A 10,139-nucleotide genomic window follows, 5' to 3' on the forward strand; every position below is an offset into this window, starting at 1 on the left:
CCGCCGGACGAGCGCCCTGCGCACGCGAGGGCACCGCCAAGCCTGTGGTGTGGGTGCCCGAGGCCTCAGGCGCCTCCCCTAGGTCGGCATCGGGGTTGTATTTGTTTCTCTCGGGTCTCCCTCTCCCCTGCATTTCCTCGCTTGGGGTCTCCCGAGGGTGACAGCTCGCAGGCCCTTGAGCTACTGTTTGTTACAAAACGTGCCCGGAGCGTTGGATTCCTGTTCCCAGGAACAGGTGGACCGGTACAGTGGAGCCGAAGCTGCTGGCTGCTGACGAGGGGTCTTCGCTGAGCTCCCGCCTCCGGGGACGGCGCGGCCGCCAGGAGCTGTCGGGACTTTGACCGCCTCTCCCGGATTTGCCAGTTCCGCGTCACGCAGCTGAGAGTAGGGAGCGGGAGAGACCCTCGGTGCCGCCGCCCTGCTCCTCCCTTCACAGCGTCCTTTTTACTGCTCAAAAATCAAAGGAAGATTGTGGCGATAAACCCAGGGCTCTTGATGCTTATCGAACTAAGTTGTGTATTTAAAAGGGAGGCAACTGTTTAAACTTGGGGCTTTGATTCTCTGAGTGACACCAGCTCGTTCGTACCTTATTTCAGATACTGGTTTGGAAAGAGCTCGACTATGGCTCCATGACAGAGGCGGAGAAGCAGATGCTCGTGTCCGAAGTCAATCTGCTCCGTGAGCTCAAACACCCGAACATTGTCCGTTACTATGATCGAATCATTGACCGCAGCAACACAACGCTGTACATTGTTATGGAATATTGTGAAGGCGGGGACCTGGCTAGTGTCATTACGAAGGGAACCAGGGACAGGTAAGGGCAGCCTTTTCTTTTCTTTTTGTTTGTTTTGAAACAGTCTCCCAGTGTAGTTCAGGCTGGTCTTACATTTACTATGTTGCCTGGGATGGCCTTGCAGAGATCCTCCTGCCTCAGCCTCCCGAGTGCTGGGGTTACAGGTATGCAGCCATCTTCCAAATGTAAGCTGAAAACGACTCTGGTTTTGTTCCTGTTAAGTGTCTTGAGTTAGGATTGGGGATGAGTTCTTAGTGACATGGAAGTGTGTACCTGTATTTGTTCCGTGGGTCAGTAGCATTCAGAAAAGGCACTGGTAAGTCAATACCCATATTTCATATCCAAATAATTTATTTCTCCATCTGAACACTTTGAAAACTAGGTAATTCACTTCATGCCATATCTTCGGTGATTTTAATCAGAAGTTTTATGCTGTGCGACCGCTTCTGGTTTCAGACAGTACTTAGATGAAGAGTTCGTTCTTCGGGTGATGACTCAGCTGACGCTGGCCCTGAAGGAGTGTCACAGGCGAAGCGACAGCGGCCACACGGTGCTGCATCGGGACCTGAAACCAGCCAACGTTTTCTTGGATGGCAAGCGAAACGTCAAGCTCGGAGACTTCGGGCTCGCCAGGACATTGAGCCACGACATGAGTTTTGCGAAAACATTTGTTGGCACACCATACTACATGTCTCCTGTAAGTGTCGGAATCCAGGTACCTGTCAGCATCGCACTGCTAAGCATTCAAACGAGAGGAAATTGAGTTTTTGCTGGTTCGTTGGTTAGTAAATCCAGTAGTCAAGTTTTTTGGTTTTGGTTTTTTTTTTGGTACCTGGGAACTCAGGACCTTGTGCTTGCTAAATCCCCGGCCCTAGAGTTTCATTTGAAGTCTGTACTTTTCCAAGAGGACCTCTGATTGTTAAGTTCCTCTGTCTCACAATTCAGCCCAAGCTTGTACTGGGTGACTACTGTGTGATACATAAACTCTGGAATTAGAAGCGCGAGAGGGGCCGTCTCTGCTTCACCTGCAGCAGCGTTTCCCAAGTGCGTCCTAGAAACACCAGCGTCACACTCGCTCGCAGTGTTGGTCTAACAGCGTGGTTTACCCCAAGTGCCACTTGGGCTGTGCATTTGTTACGGGCGTCGCTCGGGCGGGTGTCATTTCCACCAGTCCATTCTTGTATTAGTTAAATTTGACAAAATTGTCTTTTTTATGTTGCCTATTATTTATAAAAAATAACAAAATGTGCAATTTGTGGTCATCCTGTATTTAAATAATTGGACCAGTAAGTGGTTAAAATGCAGTCTGACTGGGTGTGGTGGGCACTCCTGTAATCCCAGCACTCTGGGAGGCCGAGGCAGGAGGAGTACAAATTTGAGCCCAGCATGGGCAATTTAGCAACTTAGTGTATTTATTTATTGCTCTTTTGAGACAGGATCTCACTGTGTAGCTCAGGCTGCCTTGGAGTTGGGAGATCCTCCTGCCTGTGTCTCCCTGGTGCTTGGATTGCAGGTGTGCATCATGACACCCGCCAGACATCAGAGCCCGTGAATTCTAAGCTCTTTGACGTTAGCTCTGCCATGAGTCCCTTCCTTTCTGCCTGTCCTAAACCGCACGCTCTGCTTATCCGCTGCCTCAGTGGCAGATGAGTTTCCAGAATGGCTCCCTGCTCTGAAGAAGCTGCTGTCCCGCCTTCCTGCTCTCTTACTTCCTTGCAGCGTCGATCATGGCGTGAACTTGCCGAGGTGCGGGTCTGGTGGTCCGCTGCTGGTAGGTGCTGTCTGGTGGCGTTAAAAAGCTGCGTCAGTGTGTGGCGTCTGGCCAGATAAAGAGACACGGGTTAGTTTGTGTTTTGTTTCTGTGATGGTCTTGCTAAGCTGCTCAGTCTGCGGACAGAGTCGGAACCCTCCCGCCTCAGCCCCCACGCCCCGAGAGCTGGGACTGCAGGCTTGTGCCACTGCCCAGTTTATTAGTGTTTTAGTAGTTTACAAACATTTCTAGGACTTTTCAGATCTTTATAAAACATGCCAACATATCGGCCTATAATATAAAACTTTGTAAATGTACGATTTATTTTTGACTAAGATTAGACATGGCCAGAACAGTGCCATTTTCTCCCGTATCAAATTCCAAGTAGAAAGCCTTTAACATAAAGGGGAATTATTTATAAGTGGTTCTCGGAAAATTTGAAACCCCCGCAATTCTTTGTTCCCTTTCCCTCCTGCCCTTGTAATTAGATGAGCTCCGTTTTCCTGAGACAGTGATTGCCAAGGAGTGGGGTCAGACGCACCTGCTGGGCTCCAAGCTTCTAAGAAGCCTCCCCGGGGGTTTGGTCCTCACCTGGCCCCCTGGAGAATAAGCTCCGGTAGACTGAGGTACTGCAGGTGTGGAGGAGAGAGGCAAATAGTTCACATAGGTAACAAGCATCTCAGCCACTGCCGAGGTTTCTACAGGGGACTAAACATAAATTGTAATCCAGTTAGCTGTTTCTGTTTATATCCTTTTAGATACGGGCCAGATGCATATTTGGATTATTCTGGAGTTTTCTTTTCTTCTTTTAAGATACTTGTTAGGAGCTGGACATGGTGTGGCACATGCCTGGAATCCCAGCACTTGGAAGGCTGAGGCAGGAGGATCTCTGCCAATTCAAGGCCAGCTTAAGCCACATAGTGAGACTCTCTCTCTCTCAAAATAAAAAGTTTTTATTTGAATTTGGTGGTGTGCTCCTGTAGTCCTAGCTACTCGAGAGGCTAAGGCAATAAATTGCTTGGGCCCAGGAGTTTGAGGTTGGTTGGGGCAACCTAGCCCAATAATATCTCCAGTAAAAATCAATCAGTGTTTCTAGATTATGAGTGTCCTGGGGTAGAGCTCTCTCAGAGTCACCTTTGAAATGTCAGTATCTAGCCCGCATTCAACATTTTCATTTTGAAAAATGAGCGGATGTTTATATATGATAGGTATCTTGAAACAGAATTGTTGCACTTTTCCTATTGTATATAAGTGTGTGCGTGTGTGCACGCTTGTGTGCGTATTTTTTTTTTTCAGTGCTAGGCATTGATCCAAGGCCCCTCACTCGTGCTAGGCAAGTGTTCTGCCACTGAGTCACACCCCCGCCCTTCCATTATAAGCTTGAAGATAAACTACAAACTCTCATCTTTTGTCATTGTGGTATAAGCAGAATTAGCCTTTTGTGTTTGAAATTTTTGTTATGGATAAAATATCTAGATTTGTTATAGATTTCTTCCTTCTTTTTCTTTTTGGTACCAGGGATTGAACTCAGACCCTTGTGCTTGTGAGGCAGGCGCCAGAACCACTGAGCTAAATCCCCAGCCCAGAAGATTCCAGACCTTCTTTTTCTTGAGGAAACATTACTAAACTTTGAGATTCCATTTTTATCTTAGGTGTAATTTTTTTTTTTTTAATTTTTGTACCTGACATTGAATCTAGGATCTTGTGCTTGCCAGGCAGGTGAGGTACCACTGAGCTACATCCTGGCCCTAAAAAGCTTTGTAAGTTTTAAAATAAACTCAGCTCGTGCTTTCTCACCTTTCTCCCTTCTAGGAACAAATGAATCGCATGTCTTACAATGAGAAGTCCGACATCTGGTCCCTGGGTTGTTTGCTGTATGAACTGTGTGCGCTAATGTAAGTACGCTTGTGACCGGCAGCAGGAGTCCTTTTGCTCGTCCCTGACCAAACCAAAGGAGGCCATTTATTATTTTTGGTGAAAAGGAAAACGGAGCTGGACATGGTGGCTCACACCTGTAATCCCAGCACTCAGGAAGCTGAGGCAGGAGGATCGCCACAAGTTTGAGGCCACACTGAGATACACAGTGAGTTCAAGGCCAGCCTGAGATATGGTAGTGAGACCCTGCCTGTCTCAAAGCAGGAAACAATGAAAATGAAAAAGATGTTATTCAAAACTAACACTGAGGAGATGGAGGTCTCATTTGCCTCAAATCACATCTCACCTGTGCAGGTGTGCAAGGGACACCGAGGCGGGAACCCAGTGAGACCCTACACAACTCGAGGCTGCTTTCTCTGGCCTGGACGTCGGGCTGGGGAGCAGCGCCTGGTAGTCTGTGCATTCAGAGTCTGAATGAATTCTAAAACTTAAAATCGAGGTAGATGGACAGGCCGAAGAAACAAAATATTCACACGGGGGACACAGAGCCCGCGGCCGGCGCAGCGTCTGCACTGCCCCTGTAGAGTCGGGGTCACGGGGCCGCAGCGGGAGCTGAGATGAGGGAGGAGCCCGGGACGGTCGTTCTCCGCTCCCACCTCTTTGCCCGCTAGGGTGGTAAGGTGGCTTCCCCAGGGTGTGGAGGAAGCGGTGTCTGGAGATGCTGCTGTCCGCTGTCACAACCACAGACCGCTGGCCCTCCGTGCCCCGAGCTCAGCTCAGCCCTCGATGGCAGCAGGGCCAGGAAACGGGCATTGGCTGCGGAGGAGCACCCCAGAGGGGAGCCAGCCAGAATCGGGCTTAGGTTCATCTCCTGTATGCTTTCCTTTTAAAAATCCTTCTCTTTCTTTCACCACAGGCCTCCGTTTACAGCTTTCAACCAGAAAGAACTGGCTGGGAAGATCAGGGAGGGTAAATTCCGGCGGATTCCTTACCGCTTCTCGGACGAGCTAAATGACCTCATTACGAGGATGTTGGATTTAAAGGTACGGGGCAGGAGCTTCTCTGTCTTCCTGTGGGTCCTCAGTTATGTGTAGGAGCACGTGCCGTATTCCCTGGTGGAGCAGGAGAGGCTGAGGAAGCACGAAGTCCACTTCCTTAGCTAAGTTTTCTGTGAACAGTGAAGGCTGCTCGTTTTTGCCAGCCTCGCCTTCCGTGCCTTGTTTGTGTCCTGCTCCTCCTGCAGTCCTCGCAGATGGCTGCGGCCAGGGACCCAAATCCTCCTTCCCTTTGTCCTCAGCCACCTCAGGTGGCAGGTGGCGAGGGAGTGGCCGAAACCCTACCTTTAGCTCGGATTGAGCAATTGGAGACCAGAGAGGAGTAGAAAGAGGGAAAATCAGTGGCATACATTTGTAAGCCCAGCACTCTAGGAGGCTGAGGCAGGAGGATCACGAGTTTGAAACCAGCCTGGGAAACTGTCTCAAAATAAAAATGAAGAAGGGGCTGAGGTGATGACCCAGATGCTCACGGCTACTCTGGAGGCGTCCCCACCTGGGCCTCGGAAGTCCTTTCCCTGTAGAGTGGCTCTGTCTTTGGATGCATGTTGTGTTTTGTGGCCCGTTTCCCAGGATTACCACCGGCCCTCCGTGGAGGAAATTCTTGAGAACCCTTTGATAGCTGACATGGTCGCAGAAGAGCAGCAGGGACAGCTGGAACGGAGAGAGCACAGAGCAGCCGGCACTGGGGAGCCTGAGAAGCCAGGGGACTCCAGCCCGGCGCTGAGCGAGCTGCGGAGGAAGGAGCTGCAGCTGCAGGAGCGAGCGCGGGCCCTCCGGGAGCGGGAGGACATGCTGGAGCGTGAGTCCGGGGTGCAGAGCCCTGCGGTCCTCCCTGGAGCCTTCATTCTTGGTTTTCTGACACAGGGTCTCACTATGGAGTTCAGGCTGGCATGGAACTTGAAGCAGTCCTCCTGCCTCAGCCTCCCCAGTGCTGGGATATTGGGTGTGGACCACTGGGCCTGGCCTAGAACCTTTTCATAACACTTGCCAAGCCGAAATATTATAGATGAGCTTGCTGGCAACTCCACATTGGAATTCTTTCTCTGGAATCAGCAGTCAGCCAGGGTGTATTATTGGCCCCAACACAGTAGGCAGTACCCTTTTTTTTTTTTGTACCGGGGATCTAATTCAGGTCCTTGCACTTAAGAGGCAGGCGGTGGAACCACTGAGCGAAATCCCCGGCCAGACATTACTCTTTATGTACAGCAACTTGTTCCTTTCCCATCCTGCACACGACGTGTTCTGGTGCACAGGAAGGGATTAAAATGTGCTGCCTTCCAGCATAAAACCCATGACTTTACCTCCTGAAAGGCTGAGGCCTGGTGCCAGGTCTAAGATGCTGAAATTAGAAAGCTGTGTAAACCGGCTGAACCATATGAAAGGGCATCGAGGCTGCACACACAGGACGTACAGACTGTGGTGCGACCACACAGCGGGCTAACAGGTCTTAGGTCGCTAAGCGAGGATTGTCCGTAATTGATTCCATGCCGACCAGTGTTGGGTGTTGAAAAGCCTGTCTGCACCGCCGGCGTGAGCTGCTGGCGAGGGCGGGGATTGTGCAGGGTAGAAACAGGAGCAAGCTCTTCATCGGGGTGATACTCAGAGACTACAGGGGCTCTGTGTCCCCCACCACCCTTATGACTCCTCTGATTTCGCTTCTGTGGCCTTATGCCCAATGTGGACTTCCACTGTTTTTCTACAAAGCAAAAACCATAGTAAGTAAACTTTGTCTATTTAAATGTGTTAGTAAAGTACCCAGTGTATTCACTGATTTTTTTGCTTCGTGATAAACATTGTGGCTGGGTGTGGTACCACACACCTGTGATCCCAGCACTCAGGAGGCTGAGGCAGGAGGGTCACCATAAGGACGAGGCTAGTCTGCACTACCACTCGAGACCCTGTCTCAAAAAACCAAAGATAGATAAGTCAATAAAACCCAGCAGAGCCAGGTGAGCAGGTGACCAGATGACCACGAGGGGCCCCTTCATGGGACACGTGGGCCAAGGGACAGGAAAAGTGATGGGTAACGCGTCACCACCCACTGACTGTTTTCTTTCCCACTCATCTTTAGAGAAGGAGCGTGAGCTGTGTGTGCGGGAGAGGCTGGCAGAGGACAAGCTGGCCCGCGCCGAGGGGCTGCTCAAGAGCTGCGGGCTGCTGAGGGAGCGGAGGCTTCTGTCTCTGGCCAGCGCTCCAGGTAGGGACGGGGTCCATGAGCTCCAAGAGGGCTGTGCTGCAGGTCTGAGAAAGCGCACGTCGGTGTTGCACTTTTTCTTGGAGCCGGGGTCTCTGTAGTTCAGGCTGACCTTGAGCTCGCTGTGTAGTTCCAGCTGGCCTCGGACTCCCCGCGATCCTCCTGCCTCAGCCTCTGGAGTGCTGGGATCACAGGCGTGTCCCTCCCCTCCTGAAGTCTCACGGTGCTCACTTCACCCTTGTTAGATCCCGCACTACCACTCACAAAGACAACACAGGTTTAAACCCTGATCAGGACGATGAAGAAAGCAGGGAGAAGCTTCTTCATGTGAGCTTTGTGCACCCAGCCCTAGCGACTCTTCGAAGATCCTGGGCGTGGGCTCTTCCTGACCGAGTTCAGTTCCCCTCCCACCCTTGGGCTCTGGGTGGATGGATGGATTGGCTGCGGCTTCTCCGAGTCAGCCACACGCGAAGGCACAGGGACCCCGCTGTGACCTTGCAGGAAGCCAGTCGCCCTGGGCTCTGTTATGTGAGAGGACTGAGCCCTGACGTACTGAGCACCTCAGCCACCCAGCAGGACAGGAACAGACTGCACAGCGCCACCTCGGATGGATGCCCTGGGTCTCCTGAGGTCCCTTCAAGATCATTCTGTGTCTGCCTAGGGAGAACCTTGTCCCCCGCCCCGGGTGGGATGCTGCTTGGGTGCTGCTGCAGCACTGGCGGTGGACAGTGCTCGATTCTTGGGGACATAGGGGTGTGTGCTGGAGAAAATGGACCTGAGCCGTCCACATTTCTTACCCACGTCACCTCCTACACGGTATCGAACAGGCTCTGCTTAAAGCAGACCTCTAGCGTCAGGAGCAAGTAGGTGCTCACAGGAGAGGATGTGCCCTCTGGAGGGAAATGCCCTACATTACTGGTTTTCCAGTAATTACAGGCACACTGTAATCCCAGCACTCTGGGAGGCTGAGACAGGAGGATCACCAAATTTGAACCTGGACAACCTGGGGACTTATCAAGGCCCTGTCTCAAAGTAAAAGACAGAAAATGGGCTTTGGATGTAGCACACTGTGAAGGCCCTGGGTTCAACCCCTAGTACTGCAAGGAAAAAAAAAATACAGATAATAGCACTGATTTCCAGAAGTCTGGTAATGTGTCCAGTGCATTTCACTTTAAGAGCAAAGTTGGCTGTTAAGAGAATAAAACATGTTTCCAGATGTTTGGAGCATTCTAGAGTTATGTTTTCAGTGGCACAGACTAAAAGGCTTATTGATTTCTGCCAACCCCACATCCTAACCCCACCCGAGGCACCTAGATTCCACATGGGGTCTGAAAGAGTGATTATTTGTGCTAAGTATGAGATGGAAAGACAAGGAAAAAAAAAAGAAGGGAACAAAATAGAAACAGCTTTTGTGAAGAAGGGAGGGGAAGAGAGGTTGAAGGGAGGAGAATGGAAAAAAAAAGCAAGATACATCATGTACAGGCACAAGTTCCCTGTGATGATGTGACCATTATGTATATCCAAAATGTACCAATAAAAAAAAAAGATACAGGAGTGGAACTTCTATCCATGTAACTCAAAACCCTTTCTCTTTTTCTTCCTGAAGAACTTCTCGATCTGCCATCCTCAACAATTAAGAAGAAGGTTCACTTCAACAGGGAGAGCAAAGAGAACACAGTGAGGGATGAGAGCTCGGAGAGCCAGCTCACCTCCAAGTCCAAGTGCAAGGACCTGAAGAAGAGGCTTCATGCTGCACAACTGCAGGCGCAGGCTCTGTTGGACCTAGAGAAGAACTACCAGCTCAAGAGCAGGCAGATCTTGGGCATGCGCTAGCCTGGGAGCCGCGGTGGGGCCTGGGAGCCGCGGGGGCTCCTGGGAGCCGTGGGTCAGGCACAGGATTTAGTGCTGCTGTCCTTTAGAGATGGGTGTTAACTGCTGTGGCTTTCTATCCCTAGTTCCTGTGCCTCACCTTTCTGTATAGTGAGCTTGATATTTTGGAATTGCTTTTGCTATTCTCAGCAACTGTTGTACCAGATGTTCACATTTGAATTTTTCTTTCTTCTTTTAAGACCATTTTAAGGAAGGAATGATTCTTTCTGGGTTGTTTGGGCTGTTAATCCTGTGTGTGTTTACTACTAGGAATATGAGATCGGACATTCTACATATGGAGGGAGAAATGTTAGGGAAAAAAATATTCGTGCAGGAGCAGCTCTTCTTGGGAAGTTTTAAATGACCGATTTGTGTGTTTGCAACTGTCATGTCTAGCTTTAGAGTCAGATGTGAGGTTTTAAATGTTCTTGAACTTCTTGGGGAACCAGATTGGATATAAATTGGTCACCCCAAGACATCTTGTTTGTAAATACACCCTGCAGTGCAGATCTGTGACGGTGGTGGGGATTCATCTCTGTGTTGTATTCTTCCATTCCTCGTTACTCTGTTTAACAGTGTCTACACTGGCTATCCCCCCCCCCC

The 10,139-nt window shown here is 50.3% G+C and overlaps 1 protein-coding gene across 1 annotated transcript in view; it reads left to right on the forward strand.

Moving 5' to 3' along the window:
• Nek2 (NIMA related kinase 2) overlaps positions 1–10,133 on the forward strand; it is a 17,771-nt gene extending 7,638 nt beyond the window's left edge. The window contains exons 2-9 of the mRNA XM_010642684.1: positions 290–384; positions 597–814; positions 1,250–1,490; positions 4,356–4,438; positions 5,335–5,461; positions 6,044–6,272; positions 7,545–7,670; positions 9,274–10,133. Of these exons, the coding sequence (XP_010640986.1) occupies positions 290–384; positions 597–814; positions 1,250–1,490; positions 4,356–4,438; positions 5,335–5,461; positions 6,044–6,272; positions 7,545–7,670; positions 9,274–9,500 (1,346 nt within the window). The 3' untranslated portion in view covers positions 9,501–10,133. The remainder of the gene's footprint in view (positions 1–289; positions 385–596; positions 815–1,249; positions 1,491–4,355; positions 4,439–5,334; positions 5,462–6,043; positions 6,273–7,544; positions 7,671–9,273) is intronic.
• Positions 10,134–10,139: the final 6 nt, after the last annotated feature.

The sequence above is a fragment of the Fukomys damarensis genome, unplaced genomic scaffold (genome assembly GCF_012274545.1).
Source record: "Fukomys damarensis isolate Sample0158 unplaced genomic scaffold, DMR_v1.0_HiC HiC_scaffold_11, whole genome shotgun sequence".
Taxonomy (NCBI): Eukaryota; Metazoa; Chordata; class Mammalia; order Rodentia; family Bathyergidae; genus Fukomys; species Fukomys damarensis.